The sequence below is a fragment of the Acinonyx jubatus genome, chromosome B4 (assembly GCF_027475565.1).
Source record: "Acinonyx jubatus isolate Ajub_Pintada_27869175 chromosome B4, VMU_Ajub_asm_v1.0, whole genome shotgun sequence".
Lineage (NCBI taxonomy): Eukaryota > Metazoa > Chordata > Mammalia > Carnivora > Felidae > Acinonyx > Acinonyx jubatus.
In genome coordinates, this window is record NC_069387.1 from 89,199,934 (window position 1) to 89,225,011 (window position 25,078).

Below are 25,078 nucleotides of genomic sequence, written 5' to 3' on the forward strand. Positions count from 1 at the left end.
TTATTGCTGAGTAATATTCCATTGTAGGTCTATACCGCATTTTGCTTAACCCATTCATCAGGTGATGGACATTCGTGCTGCTCTCGTGTTTGGGCTATTGTGACTAATGCTGCTATCCACATTCATGCACAAGTTTTGGTGTGGACCTATGTTTTCGTTTCTCTTGGTAACACCCCTAGGAATAGAATTGCTGGGTCATGCGGTAATTCTACCTGTAATATTTTGAAGAGTGGCCAGACTGTTTTCCAAAGAGACGCTCCCATTTTCCATTCCCACCAGCCATGTATGAGTGTCCCAATTTCTCCATATCCTTGCCCAAATTGCTTTTATCTGTCTTTTTTATCAGAGTCATCCTAGTGGGGGTGAAGTCGTTTCCATTTGTTCTTGTGTCTTTGAGAATGACCAGTTGTATTAATTAGACTTCTGCTGCAGGAGCGTTGCATAAGAAAAACAATCTCAAACTTCAGGGACTCCAACCACAAGCATCTATGGGTTTGCATGTCGATTATGGCTCTGCTGGGCTTGGCTGGGCATTCATTCTGATCTATTTCACGAATACTTATCCTAGGAGTGCTCTTCTCATATGGAAGCCTAGAATCTCAAGCCGCAAGCAGAAATATTCCATGGCGTAAAAATGATGTGATACTTCTCTCAAACCATTGTTAAAAAAAAGATTCATGTTGCTAAATTCAACTTCAGTGGAGCTGCAAGTGAACTTGGCCTGCAGTGGCAAAGGGCATGATTGTATTAAGTATGAAAATAAAGAGTTGGAAACAATAACTCAATCTAGTTTGCCATTGAAATTCCTATCTCCAGTTCTACCCACTTTCCTGATTTATAACATGACTTAGCCATTATGGGTTATATATGACTGTATATATATATTCAGTATGTCCCAAATCTCAGACCCCCTATTCATTTTCCAAGTAACTTTTCCCAACTTCTCCATCTGGACACCACCACCCAAATTCGGAATTACTAGACATTCAAATAATTAAGAATTAGAGAGCCCTTCTCCCATCAAGCTTTCTTCTGGTTTACATAAAATGCTTCTGGCTTCAGCCCAGAATTTCCCCCACTTTTTTCTTAAAACAAAAACAAAAACAAAAACCAATGGACTTTAGAGTAACAACATGCTTTTCCCAGCTGAGGTAAACCCTGTGGTGAAAACCTACTTCTGGAAAAGTTTTGTTTATTTGTCTTTTTTTCTTTCTTTTGTTGTCTAACATATGGATATGAGACTAGAGATAGAGGTGACCATACAGACGAAATACACATGCTAAGAATTGGAGTGCATAATGGAAGAAGGAATAGGGAACACTGATAACATCATGGAGTTCTGTCCACCTGGCCCGCCCTGTTCTGGAATATTTGTTACATCACCCTCTTGCTGATAAAGCATCAGTGTCTCCACATTATCTATCGAATAATTTAGAAACTTTTAAAAGTGGTAATTAAGATGTTCCAGAATCTTCTCTAAGCTTCTAATCTTTCGTCTCCTGCTTATTCTTCGTTCCCTCAGCCAACTACCCAACCTACATCGATTCTTAGTCCCTCTCTATCCTGTTCTGTGCCCTACCTGGTGGCCCAAATCACTCAGGAGTCCTTGCTTGTTGGCTTCTTATTGAGTTTGGCACGAGGAAGCAGAGCAGGGTGAAAAAGAGGTCAGGGTATTTCTTCCCACCTACTCTGTGCTCTTTGGCAACAGTAACACGCCTCCTTGACCTCAGCTCCTAGCAGATAGTGCCCCCTCCAGGGCTCCAACTCTCACTAGGGTCTTGAGAACTATTTCCTTTGCTGACCACTTTAGCTCTAGAGTGGTAATGGTTTCCCAGTATTGCTAGTGTCTGGGTGCCTCAACCTTCCTTGTTTGTACTTAAAACTCTGCCCAATCTCTCTATGTGGTCCTACGGTTAAGTGTCTTCAAAAAAACCATCTGTAGTGAATTGCTTCCAGCTGGCATTTGACTAAGGCAGTAAAACCTCTCTTGGTATACGCATTTCACGTTTGCATTTCAGCAACTTTTCCCATAATCCTCCCTTTGCTCACAATTCCTGTCTTCTCATCTCTCGGTCTAGCTGTCCTTCAAGGCCCTCTCAAGCACCAGTGCTCCCCAGTAGCCTCCCCCCCACCCCCTTAATTCCCACACCATAGAAATCTCTTCTTTCCTTGAACTCACTCAGCACACACTTGAGAGTGATTATCTTTTTCTGCTTTAAATTATAGCGACTTATGTACTTGTAACTCTGGCCATTTTTTAGATTCTTTGAAGTCTGAACCCATACCCAGGTCTGATTTGTTTTTGTTTTTCTCTCTTTCCTTTACGTTTCTTCCTGAACTTTGCCTCCTTCCCTGAAAGTAACTGAAACAAGATTTGGTACCAAATGGGTGTTTTATCATTCTTTTTTTTTTTAAGTTTATTTATTTATTTTGAGACAGAGACAGAGACAGAGAGAGAGCTCAGGGGAAGGGCAGAGAGAGAGGGAGAGAGAGAGAATCCCAAGCAGGCTCCGCACTGTCAGTGAAGAGCCTGATTCAGGCTTGATCTCACCATTTGTGAGATGCTTAACCCACTGAGCCACCCAGGTGCCCCTATTCATTCTTATGATGATTTGTTGTTGCTTCTTATTACTATTCTAACAGGTACCAATTACTAATTTATAACAATATATGCACTACAAAAATTTTGAAAATGATGGCACAGACTAAAATTTTCCTTTGGTAATAATGTAGTTGTTACATTTAAAATTTACATTTTACATTTACATTAGTAAATTAAATTATTTAATTATGTAAATTATTAAATTTGCATTTACATTTATTTTTATTTAAAAGTTTTTAGGTGAGGGGTGCCTGGGTGGCTCAGTCAATTGAGCATCCAACTTTGGCTCAGGTCATGATCTCACAGTTTGTGGGTTCCAGCCCTACATCGGGCTCTGTGCTGACAGCTCAGAGCCGGGAGCCTGCTTCGGATTCTGTGTCTCCCTCTCTCTCTGCCCCTAACCCACTTGCATTCCATCTCTGTCTCTCTCTAAAATTAATAAACATTAAAAAAAAAATTTAAAGTTTTTAGGCGATAAACCTGATCTTCTCTCAAAACTTTCCTTGGGTATCAAATGGAAAAAATATCATGTATGGGCAAATATTGGTCTGTAACTGACCCTACCTAACATTTTGAGTTGGAATTGAAATTCTCAACCTACTTTGTAATCCAGTCTTTTAAAAAGCTCTGCTCTGGGAAGTTCTAGAGATTCTTTCTGGGAGTGGGGATAGATTGAGATGCCTTCAGTATGGCTTTCACTTAAAGAAAGGGTTCTGGCCTAATCTCTCCTCCTGCTACTCACATTACCCACAGTATTCTTCTATTTAGTCACTAAATTTCTGCCTAACCATCACCACTAACTGGGGAACTCACTTGCTATGCAATAATATTAAACAGTATGTTTTCAAATGACCCTAAGTTTAGAAAGTTTAATCTTATATTTGGTTGAAATAGGATTACCCCTCATTCTGCATGAAGTAATAAAGAATGCGTCTAAATTTACTTCATCAAAATGGCAGTACTTTTTAATTTTTAAACATTTATTTTTTTTTTTTTGAAAGGGGGAGAGAGAGAGAGAGAGTTTGAGTGGGGGAGGGACAGAGACAGAGGGAGACACAGAATCTGGAGCAGGCTCCAGGCTCCGAGCTGTCAGCACACAGCCTGGCACGGAGCTTGGACTCACAAACCACCAGATCTATGACCTGAGCCAAAGTTGGGCGCTTAACCAACTGAGCCACCCAGGTGCCCCCAAAATAGCAGTACTTTAATGTGGTGATCATACTGACACAAGTCTCTCTTTAGGCTAAAAACCCATTTCCTTCAAATTATCTTCTTATGACATGTTTGGAAAACCCACTTATATTGCATGATTTTTGTCAAAATCCTTCTTCAGGCATGATGCCTAGAACTGAAAGTGATTTTCCTGATGTACACTGACAAGGGAAAAGTATAGTGATAGTATTTCCTTTTCTACTCTAGTTACTTAAAAGCCGGATGCAGGGACCTTGGGGTTCCAATCTGAGTTATAAGGAGCTTATAAATTACCACTCTGTCCTAACACATAAAAAGCTGAACAAACTGGAAAAAAAAAATCTTAGATGCATAAGAGAAGTGGGATCACAGGGTAAATCACTGTCTCAAAAATTGAAGAGACAGATGAATACAGAGAATCACAAACTTCCAGAGCAGAAACCACAGCAAAACTAGTACTGGGGTAAGGAAACCTGAACTGTAATTGATTAACTGCTAATGCAATAAGACAAGAAAAGGAAATAAAATGTATATAGGGTGGGAAGGAAAAAAATAAAACTATCTTTGTTCACAAAGAAAATTCAAAATAATTTACAAAAAAATTCTGTAACTAGTAAGTGATTATAACAAAGTTGTAGATACAAAGTTAATATATAAAAATCAGTTGTTTTCCTGTGTATCAGTAATAAGCAAGTGGAATGTGAAATGAAATCCACTTTACCATTCACATTAGCAACCCTCAAAATGAAATTCTTAGGTATAAATCTAATAAAAAAATGTACAAGATCTATATAAGGAAAACTACAAAACTCTGGTGAAATATATCAAAGAAGAACTAAACAAATGGAGTGATATTCCATGTTTATGAATAGAAAGACTCAATATAGTCAAGATGTCAGTTCTTCCTACTTTGACTTATAGATTCAACATAATCCTTATCAAAAGCCCAGCAAACCCCCTGTGGGTTGATCGCTGGTTTTAAAATTTATATCATAGGCAAAAGACCCAGAATAGCCAACTCAAAATTGAAGAAGTACAACTGACACTACTCAACTTCAAGTTTTGCTATAATGCTGTAGTAATCAAGACAGTGTGTTATTCACAAAAGAAAAGATAGATAGATCAATGGAACAGAATAGAGAACACAGAAATAGACCCACATAAAAATAGTCAACTGATCTTTGACAGAGGAGAAAAGGAAATATGGAGCAAAGATAGTTTTTTGGTTTTTTTTTTAAACAAATAGTTCTGGAACAATTGGATATCCACATGCAAAGGGAGGCCTTTCAGCCGAGTCAGTCCCATTTAAAGGGCTGTCCTAGAAGTACTTACCAAAGACTTCTGCTTATATTTCATTGAATACCCCAATCTAGAAGGGAGATTGTGAAATGTGGTTTTACAGTTGGGCAATTTGCTATACTCAGCACTGTAGGTGTTCTTTTACAAAACTAGAAAGGCAGAATGGATATGAGGTGGAACCCAGTAATATCTGCTTTTTAATCTTATATGCAATCCTAGGAATTGCTTTTAAGTCACTTTTTCTACCTGTACTGGTATATTTTTCCTCCTTTTGAAATTAATTGATACTTTGTATTCATTTTCTTAAATTGTATTATGGCTTGTTGAGATCTTTTTGAATCTTAATTTAGGAATCAATAGCTAGCCTCTCTTCTACCTTTAGGATATCTGAACATTTGAAAATTATTCCAGGATGCTGATAAAAGAGACTGTCTTTGAAGTTCATGTCAGCACAAAAGAATGCATAACATTTGACCCATATTTCTTCATTTTTTCACAAGGATGTCATAAAATACTTTATCAAGTGCTTACTTAATTTCAGGTGTTCTGTTTTATTCATATACATACACATATTTATATATATACACACATATAGACACATATTTACTGTAGAATAAAAGAAAGCCATTAAAAGTGGTGTTGTAGAACCAAATGTAGAAGAACATTCATTGACATAAACATATTCATGATATATTATTTGCATAAAATAGGCTATGAAACAGAATGTGCAGCATGAACCTATATTATTTAAAGTGTAGACGGACTATTCCATTTGCGATAAGAAAAAAGGAAAATAAAAAGAACTGATAACAAAGACATGGATTCTTCTAGAGGCATTACAGAGAATGGTTTTTTTAAATGTAAGACTGAAGGCTAAGAGCCCAGAGAGAAAGACATTGGGGTTATCCAAATGAAAATTGGAGAGAGCTCTCACTAAGGCAGTGACCCTGGAGGTGGAGAGTTGACAGATTCAAGAAATATTTAGAGGGCAGAACTGGAGGGACCTGATGATCACTCGAAGTGGAAAGAGAAAGAGGAGTTAGAGTGATTCCCAGCTAAGCAAATCACTTGTTTAAGATTATTAATCGGGATGAGATAAATGAAAACAGACCAGTTTTAGGGAAAACAAGATGGGCCAGCTTCTATGGTTATGTGACAAACCACCCAAAAATTATGGCTTAAGAATAAAAACTAATTATTTTACTGATAAATCTGCAATTGGGGCAGGGTTCAGCAGGGATCTCTCTGATCTATTTTATATCAGCTGGAGGTGGTTTAGATGGAAGGGGTTGGGGAACCTGGAATTGTCTGAATATGTAACCTCCCCCCCTTGTCCCTCCAGTATGATGGCGTTAGGAAGTCTAAGGTACTGAGACAGAGAAATAGGAGAACAAGAGAGAGGAAGAGAGAAAGAGAGGGAGGGAGGGAAAGAGAGAGAGTGAAGGATGGAAACAATGCAAGATGATGTGTTTCCATGCTAGCCATTGCTTCCTTAAAAGCGAAAGAGACAGAGCAGGTGGCATGGTAGGTTTGGTATAACCACTTGGGACAGCTCTAGACAAACTATGAGTACTTGTGTTTTGGAAACAGCCCATGGGATAGAAAAAGAAGGGAAAGTTTATATGGCCAGATCCCTCTTGTATCAATTTTCTTTTGTTGCACAGACTTCATGACTTAAACACCGTTAAAATACCCATTTATTAGGTTATAGTTTTGTAGGTCAGAAGTCAGGCATAACATGACTGGATTCTCTTTGGTGGTATCACAAGGCTGAAATCAAGGTGTTGGGCTAGAGTCCTTACCAGAAGGCTCTGGGGGAAGATCCCGCTTCCAAACTCATTCTCTTCGGTGGACTTCAGTTCCTTGGGGTTCTACAAAAGAGGTCCCTGTTTCCTTGCTGGCTGGTAGCCGGGATTGTTCTCAGCTCCTGGAGGCTACCCACATTCCTTGCCATGAGTCCTCTCCATGGTCAGAGCAACAATGGCGAGTCAAATCCTTCTTGAGTTCCAATTCTTAAACTTCCTCTCCTAAAATCAGGTAGAAATAACACTCTGCTTTTTTTTTTTTTTAATTTTTTTTCAACGTTTATTTATTTTGGGGACAGAGAGAGACAGAGCATGAACGGGGGAGGGGCAGAGAGAGAGGGAGACACAGAATCGGAAACAGGCTCCAGGCTCTGAGCCATCAGCCCAGAGCCTGACGCGGGGCTCAAACTCATGGACCGCGAGATCGTGACCTGGCTGAAGTCGGACGTTTAACCGACTGCGCCACCCAGGCGCCCCAACACTCTGCTTTTAAAGCACACATATCCTTAGGTCAGGCTCACCTGGATAATTTCCTTATCTTAAGGTAAACTGGACCATCTAACATCACTTAATCATGGGAATAAAATCCATCATATGATAGCCCCAGGGATTATGCAGAGCATGTACGCCAAGGGGGCAAGAAGTTTTAGGAGCCATTTTTAACATTCTGCAGGCCACACCTTCTATTCCTAAGTCTGATTTAAAAAAACATATTCTTGGGGCACCTGTGTGGCTTAGTTGGTTGAACGTCCGACTCTTGATTTTGGCTCTGGTCATGATCTCATAGTTCTTGAGTTCGAGCCCCACGTGGGGCTCTGCACTGTAGAGGAGCTTGCTTGGGGTTCTCTCTCTCCCTTCTTTCTCTGCCCCTCCCCCCTCGTTCTCTCTCTCCCTCCCTTTCTCTCAAAACAAATAAACTTAAAAAAAAAGAAAACTATTTTAAAAGCCCCTATTCTTCTTGCTACCCAAAGTTACCTGATAGTATATCTAGACCAAGATTGTTTGGAGATGACAGTGTATTGTCAATAGATAAGAGATGGAAATAAAACTAAAACTATTCTGTTTCTGTTCCACTTCCATGATTTCTGCCAAAAAAGATGTTCTGTGAATCCTAGCACATATTAGTTACTTAATAAGTATTTATTGAATGCACTATGGATTGGATAAAGGAGAATAAACATTTGTTAAGGGTAAATGAAAGGCTTAACATAATAGGTAAATAGATTTTAAATGAGCACGTAGCTGTTACAAAAGAGATTTTCTGTAGTTGCAGATGAATTGCTTTCCTAAGTCCTGAGAGAATAAGAAGTGAGATTAGCGCAAAACCAACTCAACATATATTTGTTGAGTGAGTGACCGAATGAGTGGACAAATTCATTTTGTTGGATGATTCTCTGTCTATGGGACTAGAAAGCCCGTCCACCTCCCCACTCCCACATTGTTAACCAACAAAATGTTAGCTTGGCAGCATATATTTTTTCTTGGTGATAATGTAGGAAACTTTTACAGATTATTCTTCCTACATTTCATTAAACACTGAGCATATTTTAAAAGACACAATCTCTAAATTTATGTGTTTAAGCAGTGCCAATGAGTCCCCGTCAAAACGTTGGAAGTATTTTTCAGAAATATGTGCTTACCTTGCATTATACTGAGCTCCTATATACTATACATGTATATGTACATTTACATGTACATGTATATGTATACGTGTATGTATATGTGTGCATGTGTATAGTATGCATTCTGTTCACTAAATATTAAGTATAATTTTTTCTGTGACCCCAAATAGATTGATTTTCAAAATATCTGGTTATAATAAATCTGTGTAATTACGTATAAAATACATCTATGATTAATTCAGTCAGTCGTAATCTGAGAAAATCCTTAAACTATTCCTTAATTTATGGCTATATTAAACTATAAATATAATGTGATAAAGGGCAAAGTGAGAAACGCAATCTCTTCATCGCAGGTGCATCTTCCTTTACTGAAAAGAATTACTAAGATACTTTTATATATGTAATGCTTGTCTCATCTTGGAGCTTATTAAGAGTAACTCTGTCATAGCAATACATTGGTAAGTACCAAAAGTCTATCATAAACTGAAGACTACCTACACATGACTGGTGCTAAAAAGAAGTGTTAGAAATACTACTTGTCCCCATGGCATCTACACATAATTTACATATGAACAACTAGAGAACAAGATATCATACATGTCTTAAAGTCTGTTAAAAACTGGAAGAACCCTCAGAGATTATATTGACCTTTCATTTTAGAAACGGGGACACTGAGCTACACAGAGGAGAAATGATTTCCTGAAGACTGCAGAGCTGGTAAGAAATAGTAAGAAATCGACTTTACTACATATATTTCACTGATTTGTGGTGTCACCAGTATCATATGTACAACTAAAACAGAAAAGATCCTGGCTAGTATGTGATAACACACGGCCAAGAGACCCTGAACTCTAAGATATATACCAATTTCCAAAATATTAGGAGGTGGGGAAAACATCTGAATACAACTTTCACACGCATGTACTATGTAATTTAAACAGAACTTTTACATGTGATATGATCTATTGTATTGTGTATCTATTGGGTCCACTGGATTGATTTTACCACCCACTGAGGAGCTGGCCTGACCCAAACACGAAGTCATGTATCAGTTAATTAGAAACCTTGCTAACATATACAACCAAAGTGCTAATTGTTCAGTTTGATAGTAGGTGCAGAAGAAAAGAAATAGTTTCATGTGAACAGAAACCACCTGGAAAGTTTTCAAATTAGAAATAAGTGTTTTAACCTTGAACGGATGGGTAAAATATGATGAGGTAAAGAAAGGGAAGCAAACAATTGAGCAACTTAAACTGGGGTGGGATGGGGACCCCCAAATGTAATTGTTAAAAAAAATTTATTCTTTAAAATATATCCATTTAACTTCAGAAAAATATGACACAATTTTTTAAGGTCTCAAAAACAAATTGTAATGTCTCTTCTACAGAAAATAGACACAAACTTGAAAAAAATTAAATATAGCTTCCAAGAATTAAAATATATAAAACTGAGTTACATAAAATGTGATGCAGCATTTGTTTTGTAGCCTTGTTATAAATTCAAAAGGGGTCAAATAGTCTGATAGTGAAGTGATGGTGGCCTGAAAACAAGTGGCCGGACATTCTCTCACCGCCCCCCCCCCCCCCTTTTTTTTGTGCGTTTCTTAGAGCCAAGGATTAATGCAAAAATAAAATTTTGGGATTTCCTTCTTGCCGGCTGTGTGCATACGAAAGAAAAATCCGGAGATATAACGTACCCAGTATAAAACTGGCTGGCTGAAACCGTCAGTGATATCTTTTACCTTCATCCTCAGAATTCCATCTCCAGTCCTTGCAAAAGCAAGCCAACAGAAACCTAGAAGCCCGTTTTGTACGTGTAAGTAAAATGCGCACACCACAGTGCAAGTGTGATCTTAAAAAATGCACATTAAAAAATGTGCCCACTTGGCAGTTAGGAGATGTCACTGCAATCGTTAGTACGGGAAATTTCAATCCCTTTGATGAAGATACCATCTTTCAGCGAAGCCCCGGCAGAAAACCTTTGGTTCCTGTTAGACCCCTCCCTCCCTAGTCAACTGCTGGGCTCCATCCGGAGGGAAGGAGGCTCTCCCTCTCCACCACAGCTAAGCGTTCCCAGACCCAGGAGAAACGCTGGGTTTCTGCAGGGCACTCAACGTGCGGCTAAGTGTCCCAGCTCTGCAAAGGGCAGCTGGAAACGGATTTAAAATGGCAACGTTGACCAATCAGCGCCGCCGCGCCGAAGCAGACATTTACACGAGCCTCCTCCACAGGCACAGCGGACCCTGGCTGTGTCTAACTCCCTGCTTAAGGCTGGAAAGTAGGCTTTTTTTTTTTTTTTTTTTTTTTTAATTTCACGGTGGTCTGTATTGGGAGGAAGAAAATTTCTTCCTCGGCTGAAAGTTTTTATTTTGGAATTGGCCCAAAATAATTTTGGGCGTGATGTGTGAGAATCTGAACCTAATTTTTTTTCAGAGTTTTTTGTTATTCAAGGATGAAAAGAGGTACATTTTTAAATGCACTCCACCTTTTTAAAACGGACTGTGGTCATTACAGTGTTCACATAACTCAGAAACAGCCCAAGCAATAAAATTAGGACTTGGCAGAAAGGGAGTTCCTAGGGAAAAGGTTAAATCAAGGTAAATTAAAGGGAGAGTTGGACAATTGGCTCGATTGTGATGTTTAGGAAGCTATGGGGTTCCCGCATGGGGCAACCCCTCTACCCTGCATTGGAGCCCGGGTGCGTAGCGCCAGACCCAAGGGCGGGGGAGACTTCGCGTGGTCTCTAGTCTTTTCCGGAGAAAAAAAGCTCAGCGTAGGGGCTGGCGCGCTCCGTGTGCCCGTGTGCACATTGTATGCACGTGTGCATGTGTCTGCGAATGCGCACGCATATCTGCGTGCATGTAGCGGCGCGTGTTTGTGTACGTGTGTGCTCATGCATGGATGTGCCCGTTCGAGTGTGCATATGTGGATCTGTGTGCATGTATGTGTGTGCGCGCTTCGGGTCCTGCAGTCTGTGATGAGGGTATTCCCAGGCAGAGCAAGGCTGCGGGGGGCCCGTCCTACTCCTCCTCCGTTTCTTCCCACTCACAGGGAACTAGAACTCTGCCGCGCGTGCAGCTAGACGCTTCCTGCAGAGTGTTGGCTCCGCGTCGTGGAGGTGCAGGTAAAGGCCAAGCCCCTAAACGCGGCTCCGGGGCGGTCACGTTCCCGTGCCTTACTAGGACAACCGCCCAGGGGCGACCTCGGGCGGCTGGCGGGACGAAGCCGGCGGCGAGCCTTCCCGGGATCCCCGGCCTGTCCCTTTAACCCCGCCGCCGGGCGGGAGCACGTGAGCGGGGCTTCGGGTGGCACCCGGGCGCCGCCGCCGCCGAAGCAGTTGTATTTCGAACGCTGCCTCTGGCCCGCGGCCAGGCGCCTTGGCTCGGCGGTCCGCCTGGCCTCCCTCCTCCTCATACTTTTCCTCCCGCGCAGCCCCCTCCCCTTTATACGCCCACGATTAGAGGTGGGCACTCCCCCCGAACCCCGCCGCCCCCTCCCCAAGCACACACACACACTCATCCCACTAGAATCCTGGGGCAGGAACTCAGAAAACTTCCAGCCCGGGCAGCGCGCGCTTGGTACAGGACGCAGGAGCGAGCAGCCCGTCCCCCTCCGACTCTCCGGTGCCGCTGCCGCCTGCTCCCGCCACCCGAGGAGGCGCGGTGCCACCCACTGCTCCGTCCTTTGCCCGCGCTCAGTGCCCGACCCGATCCCGGCAGAATCTCCCCATCCTCCTTTTGCTTTCCGACTGCCCAAGGCGCTATTTGTTTTCTCTCTCTCTCTCTCTTTCTTTTTCTTGCTCTGTGAGCGCGGAGCGGGGGGGAAGAGGAGGAGGAATTCTTTCCCCGCCTAACATTTCAAGGGACACAATCCACTCCAAGTCTCTTCCATTTCCAAGCCGCTTCCGAAGTGCTACCGGTGACCACAACTCCTGATCCCAAACCAAGAGGGGAGCCTCCCGACTTCGAACCCTCTTTTCCTTCTCCGCTCTCCTCCTCCTCTCGCTACCTCCACCTCCACCTCCACCTCCGGCACCCACCCACCGCTGCCGCCGCCACCAGCAGCGCCTCCTTCTCCTCCTCCTCCGCCCCTCTTCTCTCTTTTTGGCAGCCGCTGGACGTCCGGTGTTGATGGTGGCAGCGGCGGCAGCCTGAGCAGCAGCAGCCTGAGCAGCACGCCAGCTCTCGCCCACCCTGCCACATTCTCCGGTCCCATCACCCGATCTCCCGAAAGGTGCTGGGCACATTTGGGGCGGCGGAGGCGAAGCGGCTGCGGCGGCGGTAGCGGCGGCGGCGGCAGCGGTAGCGGCGGCGGCGGCGGCGGCGGGAGGCAGGATGAGCGCACGCGGAGAAGGCGCCGGGCAGCCGTCCACTTCAGCCCAGGGACAACCTGCCGCCCCGGCGCCTCAGAAGAGAGGACGCGGCCGACCCAGGAAGCAGCAGCAAGTCAGTACGCGGGCGGGGTGGGGGCACCAGCCCACCTCCGCTCCCTGGGCGAGGGCCCCGCGACGCGCGGCGACCCGAGCGCGGGAGCCCAGTGGCGGCGGCCGCCGCACGCTGCCGGCCGGCCGTGGGGGCGGGCTGCGGCGTCCTCCGCGCGAATGCGCCGCTGAGCCCCGGGGCGCCCGCGCTCCTCGGGGCGGGGAGGTGGGGAACCGCGGCAGGCGGCGGGAGGTGGGGTCGGGCGAAGCGCGTCCTCGGACTTTCGCTATTGTGCACGGCCCCGAGTGGCGCGATGTCTCCTGGTGACGAAGCGGCCGGGGTTCCACAGCCCAGGGCTCGCCGGGCACTTTCCAAGCCGCTTTACAGTTGCCGGGGTGGGGGCGGGTGGGCGGTGCGGGGTGGGGGTGGGGGTGCAGGGGTGCTCTGGAGGGTCAGGGGCGGAGGGGCTGAAGTCCCGGGGGCCGGAGGCTAGTTCTCCCGCCAACCGGCTTTGCTCGCGGGCCGGGGACTGGCGCGCCGCAGCCGCCCCCTTAGCGTCCTCCCCAAGTTCTCGGTGGCCCGGGACTCGCTCCCTCCCGACAAAGAACTCTTTGGCCCTCCCGGTTCTCTTAGAGCTCTTTAAATGCGGCGCGGCGGCCGCTCTGCTGGCCGCCGCCGCGGAGGTGTCCCTGGGAAGGGGCTACGGGAGAGCCCGGGTCCTCACCGGACGGGATTAACTCATTTGGCCAAGGGCGCGGTGGAAAGTAGTGTCCCAGAGTGTGTACGATAGCTAGGTCACTTCCTCGCAAGGCGCCCAGTCTCCCTTTGGCCCCTGGATCCCGCGCTTCCGAGCTGCAGACATTAAGTGTACTTCTCCAGGGCGACTGGCTGGGGGTTGGGAGGGGACGATCGAGGGGCGCCCGGGACCCCGCGGAGTGGAGGGTTTTGTCTGCGGATGCAACCAATTAAGCGTGCAGCCGGCGCTTGCAGAGCTGCGCGCAGCGCCCAGCGCGGGGGGTTTTGTTCGCTGCAATTTCCAAGCCTCGGCGGGCAGAGCTGGAGCGGGACATGTCTATTGAGAACATTTAAACTCGGCTTCCGCGGGCTTTAAAACTTCTCCTGAGTTCCTTAGCCTTAAAGCTCTTCCTTCACGGCAAATAGGCCTATTAGAAAATAATCCTGGAGTCCCAAAGCTGCCCGAGAGCAAGGTAGGGGGAAATTGAACAATGTATGCTTGCCTGAGCATTTTAGAAAAACTGAAAGGGTTGTACCTTTTTGAAATCATCAAAGGAAACAAGCCAATCTAGAAGCCCTGAGTTTTCCCGCTTTGCCCAAGCGACACTTTAAACCGCGTGAGGATCCTGTTTTACACCTCCCAGGAAGTCTCTGCCCTTCCCCCCCCCTCTTGTTTCCCACCCGCCACCCAGCTCCCTCTGACTCTATCTCCCATCTCCAAAAAATAATCCAAAAGAAATTGCAGTGGGTTCTGGAGGTGATTGGAGGTTTTACCTTTGAGTTAAGGCAGAGTTCACAAAGAAAGAAAAATGTGTCTCCGGTGTGTTTGCTCCGGATGTGCCCACTGGCGTTAGTGGTCCCACAGAAGCTTGCAGGGAACCGTCCCCAGATTCTCTAAACAGGATGCGAATTTTCGTTGAAGACTTTCATGCGTTTTAAGTTAATTAGTCCCATTTAATCACCGAATCTGAATGAAATGTAAATTGATGATTCACTGGATAAATATTTAGGATCTGGAATATTAATCACCGCATTCTCTTAACCACTTGAGTATTTACTACTTGGCATAGAAGCCATTTAAAGTTTTGCTAAACCTACTGATAGTTTCAATTTCTCCCTCCCAGACACTTCCAGTCTTCCTCATTTTTCCCCTCTTTTAGTTTTCTCCAGTCCACCCCTTCCATAAGAGTTTTCTGCAAAGCAACTTTTGGAGAAAATGTTTATTTTTGTCAAAAGGTATTTAAACGTAGACTGGAGACCATGCCTCCAACTCCAAAAGGAAGTGAATTGAAGCAATTATCTAGATAATTCAAGCAAAACCTCCCACAACAGATTTACCATAATTATTTGGAAATTTTAGGGGGAACGGAGCTATTTTGAGTTGAAGATCTTGGATAATTGTTCCAGTGCTTCACTCAATGTGTTGATTGAGTCACAATTGATCTGCAATGCGGATATACAGAGATGATTAAAAACCATCTTTTCAATATGGAAGATCGTTGAAATACTTACGCTGTTAGCTTCCTACTTCTGTTGTTTGAAATCCTAGCACAACGGATAGTAGCATTCGTGTAAAATATTTGTAAGTTGCCAAATGCATGACCATTCAAATTTTACACCTTAAAAACGTGTAACTTTCTCTCTAGAACCTGCAACCTTGTCGGCCTTTGTTACCTTCTGGAGTTGAAACAGACCCTACTTTTCACAGGCAAAACAGAATTTCCTTTTTGAACCCTTGGATTAAAAGTAGAGTTATTTCCTCTTTCTGTAAACTCAGTACCATCATCATTCCATTTATGCTCTTGCTGAATGTGTTCCAACAGTGCTTTTGAGCAGCACGTGCAGAAAATATAACTCTAGAGTCAGGGTCAATTTCTTTCAGACATTCTTCCACAACAGCATTTTTTCCCCCCCACACTTAGGAGCCAGCCGGTGAGCCCTCTCCTAAGAGACCCAGGGGAAGACCCAAAGGCAGCAAAAACAAGAGTCCCTCCAAAGCAGCTCAAAAGGTGAGATTTCTCAAGTCAAGTCTCTCCACCTTCTCCATGACCACATGAGCTTCCCTGTAATTTTCCCATTCTAGATGCAAGCCTAAGGATTTGTCCCAACTGGGTAACCCAAGACTCATCTTCCAGCTGTGCTATTTCTCAGCAGAGTTTGATTTCTAAGCAATTGCTTAGCATAAAAAGTTTATGAAGATGCTGTTCTTAACAATTACCAAAGAATACGAAGCTCAAAACAGGGGTGAGAGGGTGCGGAGGGGGAGTGGAGAAAGACAGTTAAGATTTGCACCAGCTGTGAAATAGTTAAAAATAAATCAGAACTATAGGATTTGCTTGGGGGTGATGTTTGCAATTTCCTTCAAAAATAATAAAGATGAATTTACTTTGTGCTCATTTACATGATTACTGCAAAACCAAATCCTTCTATGAAGTTAAGTACTTTGCCAAATGGTAATTAGAAGTAGATCCAATTGCGGAATACTGGAAAACAATTTTCATGGGTTTTACATATGTAAATGTGATGGTCAAGTATGCTGCTTGTTGCATAGATCGTAATCTCTCAAAATGCCTTTCCATCAGGTGATATAGAAATGCTCTAAATGGGACAATGAGAATTCTTTTATACAAGTATGTGAATCATTCATTGTATATTTTGGGGGCAGGATAGAAACCAGTGAAGTATAACTTACAGTGTTTTTATTTATAAAATTTAAATTGAAGTTTAACATATCTTCGTGTTGGTTGTATTTGAGCTAGCAAAGAGGAAATATCTCAGGGTCAATGCATGTACAGAGAAGTGAAGGTAATCTGAAACTCACTTTGTTGTGTTTTGTGTTTTTTTTTAGCTTTACAAATAAATCAAAAAAGGTTTCTGTATTTTATTTGTAGATTTGTATATTAGTTGAAAACAAAGGTTCAAAATTCAGAAGGAAATTTTGATACATCTTTTTAGTAGATTTGAGTGTATGTTGTACAGTATTTGTTAAAAACGACTATATGATCATCTTTGGGGATTAAGGTTTTGTGTGGTTTTCTCTGTGACTGGGCACTAACCATATTATATGTGATAGTTTTCAGTGTTGTAAACTGCCATAGCAACCAGTGATACATATAAAGTTATTTAGGGAGTAACTATGAGTTCTTGTCTGTTTCATTTTAACAATCTTGAGCAGAGCTGACGTGAAGGAGCAGATATCTAATGTATTTAAATATAACTGCTTCACAGAGGGAAAACTTAATTGTGACTCACATTTGGTCAATAAACTTTGAAGTAGCTCTAAGTTACCTTGTCATTTAGAACTGACAGTACATAATCTGATATTTCTAACAGGAATATTTCCTATTTGTTACATTATTACCTGGTCTATTAAGTTAGGTAACATGGGCTAATTTGACAAAGGAGTTTTTTAAATGCTGTGTAAAGTGTGGGGTTTACCTAACTGAATTTTACTGTAATGAAATGGCGAAGGAGTATCTTGGTAGGTAGCGAACAAACATTGTAAGTCTGACGTAATTGCTCTGAAAAATGCATCATTACAGCATCTCCCAGGAAGAAATCTGTATATCTCATCATAAATAATTTATTTGAAATTTAAGACAAAAAAAAGGGAAAATGAACCATATCTTTCCGATTTCACCTTATTACATTTTTTTTCGGAATGAGTAAAGAGATACTTCTGTCTCCTTCCCTTCATCTTGAAAAGTTTACCACTGACTAGCAAAATCTTTATTGATAAAAGGAAAGCTGAGACTTGGGTCTAATTGGCTACCTAAAGCAAAATAACAAAAAACTTGGTCTCCTCCCAAGTAAGATTTGATTGATTTTCAGTCCTTTTAATAATAGGCGTTTACAGATGATCCCACTAGGCTGCTTATCTTTCTGATGCTTCTTCATGTATATGTGTACATTATATGTGTACATTGTTACAACTTCTAAAACAGAAGTAGGTTTTCTTTTTCCCAGAGAAATCTTTCCCTGAAATCTTTCATTCATCCAGGTAAAATTATTTTTCACACAGTTCTGTTGTAAAAGGCCCTTCTAATAAAAATGAGTAAATATATTTGCCCATAACATGACTGTTCTGTTTCTTCAGTTTTATAAATTACGCTTCATTTGGAGAAGATAATACTTGGCAAAATAATGAATGACATTGATGAATTGTTCATGGCATGTGTAAACTTAAGGTATTTTCACTTTCAACTCAGTATTTATTGAGTTTGCTACTACCCTATGTAAGCATGATTTTCAAAGTATATTTGTTTATCAGACATGTATTGTATTCTGAGAAGACATGTTTATTAGGATTTTGAAAAGCAGTCTTTTTTCGAAAAAGTTCTATTGTTCGTAACATGTAAGATAAACATATCCTGCTAGACTGACCACAGTAGATATAAGAAGTCTCCTATGATTAATAAATTGGGTATTCTCGTGCAAACTGAGACTCATCCAAATGAAAAAGAGAAAACAAAACTGGTAAGCATATAAGAGGACAGAGCTCTAAAATTAGAGAAGATACAGTGGACGCTGGAATCCTGATGATGTTGTGTGTTTAAAATTTCTTGTTGCTTGGGTTTCTTTACTTACAAAGTTTGTGTTTGGACTCAGTAACTGGCCTTGGGGCATTTGAAAACAAAACTGCTTGTTGGGAAATTAGCAATGTGAAACTTGACAATGCACGCTGAACGTGGCAAGACCCAAGTGGACAACTCCTAAATTAGCCACCACTTTAATTTCAGGCCATAGTCAATATAAAATTGATTTGTATAATATGTAAAACAAACATTTATAAAGATACAATTTGTTATGCTTGGAACTTGTGGAAGAGACAATAATGATTCTTCAATCTGCTTCTATTCCATTATGACAAATTCCCATGGATGACCATCATGCAGCAATTGTAATCGTTGCTGAGAACTCCAATCTGAGTGCTCAAAATGTGTCCCGGAACCAGTTTCATATTGTTATCTTAATAAAAGAAATCAGAAGTTAATGTTTTCCTGAATAAATAATTTGTGTGTGTGTGTGTGTGTGTGTGCGCGCGCGCGTGTCTGTCTTGACCCTTTTATTTATGTTTTAGTGTGAGATATAACTGTGGCCAGTTGTCTCTTAATTTTTGCTTCGTTTTCCTCTCATGTTTGTGCTGGATGGAAATACTTTCTTTGTATTTTCACATTTTGCATGTTTAGAGAAGAGAAAGGTATAATCTCCTGTATGTTTAGGGTTTTTGCTGTGGGTTTGTGATCATGAGAGAATACTGGAGGGGCTGTCACTCATTTTCCAGTGTTTAAGGTCATAAGTCAAGTTCATCTGTAAGCCTCAAGGCAATTCTCATTTGGGTACTTTCAAGAAAACACTTTCTTTTTCTGAGATTGAATTAAACTTTAATAGAAGGAAATTGCATATAAAAAGATCTCAGGTGAGAGACAGCCCCACTGCATAGTGTCATAGATTAGCTTGAACTTCCCTTTGACTTTAGGTATAATGACCAGAGCTAAAGAATGAGGCGCAGAATGAAAATATCATTCAACTAGGTAACGTATGTGTACATCAAGTAATGTGTTCAGGTAAACATTTAATTGATATCTTCCATTTGCTTGTACAAAAAAGGCCTGGAGTGGATTGGATACTGTGAAGGAAGATCTGTGCTTTTTTCAAATTGCATTCTTAGAAATGTGGCTGATTTTTCATAAATGATTACCAACACCAAGCACAGGTTTTGTGATGAGAGAATGTAGGTTTTATTCACCATTTCAGATGACTGTCAGAGCATAGATGCTGAGTGAGGACAAGATTTTTTTTCACAATATAATAGGCCCAACTGAAGAGAGTAATCAAAGGCGTCATTATAGGTAAGTCAGGGAAAGTTGGGTGCTAGAAGTTGTCATACAATTCCAGCCTATGGTTTCTGTGTTACTAGTATGCCTTAGTTTGATTCCTCTGTGTTTGAATGGGCAGATAATTTCCATTCAGGAGATTCAGGGCCCTCTGTGAGTATACAAATGTATCCAGACAGGTGGAATCAAGTAAAACCTAATTGTTGTCTCCATTTTCTTTGTATTATATGCTCATTTATCTAAACAATCGACTCACTTTTTTTTCCACTTCACTTTGCATCAATAAATTCTATCTGGCAATGCCTTTGAGTCATAGATTATGATCCAAATATGGGAGATTCAGATACATTTGAATTCTCTTATGAAGTAACTTTATTTCAAGGGACCCATGGTTCTAATTTTCTGGAAGCTATCATTCTTTCTGAACTTTTTCATCAAGAGCTCTCCATTGCTTTGACTGACCCACAACCGTGGCTCATTATTATCTCAAAGTCTCAACAAATCATTCTGCTAAGAAGATAGAGCATACCAGATTGGTATTCTGTTGTGTTTTCAGTTCTTTCTTGAGAATAGATGGAGCCTGTCAGGTAAATCATTCAAGCCCATCTTGTCTCGTTAGCTCACCACCTGCATAGCTCACCTTGGAACCGCATAGCTTGGCCCCAGGGTGGGACAATGAACCTCACGATCGTGGACTCTGGAAGTTTCAGTTATGAGTTTTTGTTCTTCTAATCAGGAGAAAAAGGCTGAAAACTGATTTTATTTTGGACTGTTGCTTTGTCCTCTCTTGTTTTAAGACACTGAACAATTTTGATCGGCATCTTCTGATTGACTTAGGAGTAGCAGCATCATTTTCTTTTCCCCAAGTTAATGTAGGGGGCAGTTTGCTCAGAAGGTAACCCCTGCGAACTCTTGTATCATTACTATTGATTTTTCCGATTACAAAAGAAGTAGAGCGATGGTTTAAAGGAGGAGACTCAACCTTTGGAAATAGCTTTTCCTGTCATTTTGGCCTTGGCTTTGATTTGGTGTTTGTATAGGTGAAGACAGGCATGTGTAAATAATGACATGAGAGTTGACAATAAGGGCTTCCTTGAGTAAAATGAGCATGAAAGCATGAACTACAATGGGTGACAGAACTTACTTATATTTCCTGCTGTAAAAAATGTAGTGAAGGCAAACTTGTAGCATCTTTGTAAGACTAAAGATGGTTGCATTTAACATTTGGAAACCCATAGAATTGGATTATCAGAAAAGTAAAATGAGAACTACTCAATGCTTAGTCTGATTGACTGGTCCGGTTGATTTTCATGCCAGTGCACATTGATCTGCACTGTTTATATATTTCAAAGAACAACTGAACGAAATATAATGTGACTTTCTAGACATTGGATAGCTGGTTCCATATGTGCTTGATCTGCAGGTCTTTGTCGTAAAAGTGTATATATAAAGACCCGTGAAAACAAAACAAGGTACTATGCCCAAATATTTTCTTTGTTTTCCTTCTAATTTTATTTTACGCCCAAATATTTTTCTGGCCTTTTTTAAAAGTCTGTGTGCAGAGGCACTGATTGATTTGGGGGGGAGGGGGTTTGGACTTTCATGCCTTATCACAGAAGTATAAAATGTGATGAGAGTATTTAAAGTAACCAAAATTAATAGCTATCTAAATTTGGCTGAGAAGCCAGAATTGGACAATTCTCTTGGTTCCCCATCTCAGCTCTTGTCTATATATTTATAGGAAACTTGGAAATGTTTTACTTTTAATTACTCATTTGGTTTTCACCCTAGGAGGTTTTTTTTTGTTTGTTTTTATTTGCCCATGGTGATTTTATTTTATATGAAGTATCTCCCAGAAGAACAGCCCTTTTATTGCCTTGAAATCAGATTGGGCCTCACTCGGTTCCACTACTTCTGAACATGGGAGGTTTGCTTAATCTTTCATTTTGTGAAACAGGGGAAGTCATAGCTGTCTTATTTGAGTAAGGTAATGTTTAGAAAATCACACTGGAAACTTACAGAGTTTGGGAGGAATTCTCTTTAAGGGTAACACTTGAAAATATGGAGGGAGAGAAGAAACTACATTTGAGTCCCTACTAAATGTTGTAGCTGTTGTCAGGCACTTTGCGTAGATATTAGCTCCTTAAGCCTCTGATGTAGATCTTATGGCCTTCATTTCACAAATGAGAAAGCTCTGATTCCAAGATGTAATGTTCTATTCTAGTTCTAATGTTCAGTTCTAGAAAACGGTGGAATCTGGGCCTGAATTCAAGTCTCATTCGAAAGCTTATGATCTTTCCACTACTATCTGCTGTCAGATATTTTGGGAACTATTTGCTATAGGGTAGGTCATGTTATCTCCAGCAACTTGAAATGCAGGTTAGAAGCTAGGTTTCAAGAAACCCTTTGGAGACAAGCTCTCTCTTTGGAGACAAGCTTTTGTCTTTATAAGACAAGCTTATAAAGGGATTCGAAACGTGTGCCTACCGCAGCTGATATCCCCAAACTTCTGGCCCCCAAAACCCACAGGGCTGTGTCTTTGGAGATTAGAACACATCCACTCTTCTTTGTTCAATGAAGGGGCTAGATGAAATGCCTTCTGAAGTTCCGACCAATCTGCAGAATTCTAATGGCAGGAGGGAAATAAGACACACATGTGATCGGAACACCAGGTTTTCTTTCCTTGTTCTTCATTCAGTAAATACGTAGTGAGCACATCTTGTGCACCAGGCACTAATGCTAAGCACTCTTTCCGTGTTTAAGAGTTCTGTTTGTTAGGCGAGTTTCCTTTTTTGATGATGATGATGATGATGATTTTAATGCGGAGTCCATGTTAGGGCCTGGAGTACCAGGCTTCTTAGGAAAAGAAAAAATTGTGTTTCCCACATAACATTCTTCCAACCTTCATGAACTTGCTTCTAAGCATATTATGTAAAGTTAAGTATACAGTTCTGCCTCCAAGCTTTTTTTTTTAAGCGAAAATATGAAAACAAGCAAGGAATAAGTAACACTTTTAACAAGTTATGATGTGGTAGTTGCAAATGTTAGTATGCTCATGTAGTCTGAAATCTCTGTTCTTACACATTCAGGATTCCCAGCCTCTCTCCCCAACCCCCAGCCCCCCCCCCCCCCCAAGTTGTAAATGCTTAGAACAAGTTACTGTCTCAATTATACATGGGTTTGTAGCATAGAACCAAATTCCACCCTGGTGAAGGGAAACCAAATATATACTCCCACAGTATTGGACAGGCTGACGTGTTAAAAACAAAACAAGCCCCTGGAAGGTTTTGTTGGTCTTCTATTGAAAAATAATATTCCGAAGGGCATTCAACACAGGAGAAAAGTTAAAGCCAGTGTTTTCCTACGTGTAAAAATCCTGGATCTGTGCTGGTTTACAGACCAAAATCCTAACTTGTTTTGCAGCCTTTGTGAAGGTTGATCAGAATGATTAAATAGTGTGGGTCTTAAAGAACAATGGGAACCTCCCAGATCGACGCCACACAGCACAGCTAATGTGTTTCTTCTAGATGTAGACTCAGAAGAGGGTTTCAGTTTACATGTAACACTGGCCTGAAGACCAAGGAGCAAGTCTGCTTTTAACAAGTCCAAGTGATAATTGTGATATTTTGCCCTTTAGCTAATGGTGCGAATTTTATTTTTGAATAGGCTTTTTGTAAATGAGATGCTCATTTTAAAGTCCTCTTACTTGCAGGGCTTTCTCTCTCTCTCTTTGAGAGATTTGCTTTCTGTGACTTGGAAATGCAGTGAAACCCTTTGTGAAAACAACCTTCTCTTCAGCAGATTTTAGATACGCCCGGATCACATCGTGGCCCCTGAAACGTAACAACTGCACCGAGAAAGCCTGGTGTAGCCCTGTTAGCCTTTAAGGTCAATAGCCTCCTCCTCTTAACCCCACCTACCATCCCCATGCCCATGAAAAAGGATTTCTATCTTCCATACTTGTGTAATTGACTACTGGGTAAACTGTGCAGTCTCACAGTTGATCCCAAAGATTAAATCAGACACTGCTTCTGTATTAGGGAATTTTGTACTCGTGTAACTCACTATGTACTAGCCAAAGGGTTTCTTAAAAGCTTCATTCTAAAGGTGACAGATGGGTGTAATGGAATATTTGCATTGACTGAACCTTCTTTGAGATTGGACTAACTTGAAGGAAAACTTTCCCTTGAAGAGTTCCATCTTGTTAGGCGTGAAAGAGCATTTATTGAGCACCTCATTTATGGTGGGCACTTCACTCCTCCCAGGAGGCATTATCTCCATTTCACACATGAAACCGAATTAAGGTTTTCAGGGACCTGCCCAAAGTCATAAAGCTAAATGGCAGAGCAGGGATTTGAATCTAAGCTTTCCCAAGTAGCGTCTGTGTTCCTCTTAAGACAACTCCCTCTCTCCCTAAGACAACACTCAGAAAGAGGGTGTGATTCACTGGGCACTCCTGGCTTTCATTTAAGTTAATTCATTGCCCTTACGACCAAAGGTAGGACAGTGACACTAACCTTTGACAATAAATGATTCCTTTGTAGAGTCATTCACAGGTAGTAAAACGATTGATTCACAGTGCCCAAACCTGATGGTTAGACTGAGCTCCTATAGCTACTACGTTTCCTTCTGTTCAGGGAAATTAGCTGAGTCAGTGACAATTTTAGTTGATGAAAATATCTCCGTATGGTATAGAATGCCTATATGCTGGGGAGAGGTAATAGTTTTAGGAGGGGAGAACCCAGCCTTTAGAGATGAGCAGAACTGGGTTCAAATCCCAGGTGTGCTATTTATCAGTTTTGTGGGTTACCTTTCACAGCTATCTAAGACGTAGTTGCTCATCTGTAAAATAAGGGAAATAATAATACTTACCTTATAAGACTGTTATAAAGCTTAAAATAACACACGTGAATGACTTAGCCCAGTGCCTAGGGCATTTTAAATGCTCAATAAATGTGAACTAACATTATGCTAATCATGCAGAATTTGGGTTAATGCCTAGGACCTGTTGGATAGTAATGCCAGGTTAGGGGGATACCATTTGTGAGAAATCTTGTGGAGTATTTTGCCTGCCTGTCTGCCTGCCTGTCTGTCTGTCTGTCTGTCTGTCTATCCTTCCATCCTCTATCTGCATCTATTTTTACAAGGCAGATGGAAGAGAGAAAGAGGAGAATCTCACTTGGCAGTGTAGACAGTTATAATGGAGCATTTTAGTATCATTGTACCAAGTAGCTACTGGCTGCTAACTCAGGTAACAAAAGTAGAATACAAAACAAGTTATCCTGGCTTAGGTTACCTGTAGTTTTGTGCTTGTATAGCCTTGGGATGATTCTTATATATAGAACAAGGTGCGCTACGTTTTCTTTATCTTGAAAAGTATAAATATACGTTTATACAGAAGATGTAAATTGCGTATGGGTGTGGGTGCACAGGTGCATTTGTATGTATCTTTTGGTGTATTGGGGGATTGGAGTAGAGGTCAAAAACAGAGGGAAATTACTTTATAGATTACGATGAAATCTGATTCAAAAGGTGAAAACCACTGATACCAGAAAAATCTTCTATAA

The 25,078-nt window shown here is 41.7% G+C and overlaps 1 protein-coding gene across 1 annotated transcript in view; it reads left to right on the forward strand.

Annotated features, from left to right (window-relative positions):
• The first annotated feature begins 11,484 nt into the window (after positions 1-11,484).
• HMGA2 (high mobility group AT-hook 2) overlaps positions 11,485-25,078 on the forward strand; it is a 140,157-nt gene continuing 126,563 nt past the window's right edge. The window contains exons 1-3 of the mRNA XM_027071318.2: positions 11,485-11,642; positions 12,629-12,963; positions 15,597-15,683. Of these exons, the coding sequence (XP_026927119.1) occupies positions 12,853-12,963; positions 15,597-15,683 (198 nt within the window). The 5' untranslated portion in view covers positions 11,485-11,642; positions 12,629-12,852. The remainder of the gene's footprint in view (positions 11,643-12,628; positions 12,964-15,596; positions 15,684-25,078) is intronic.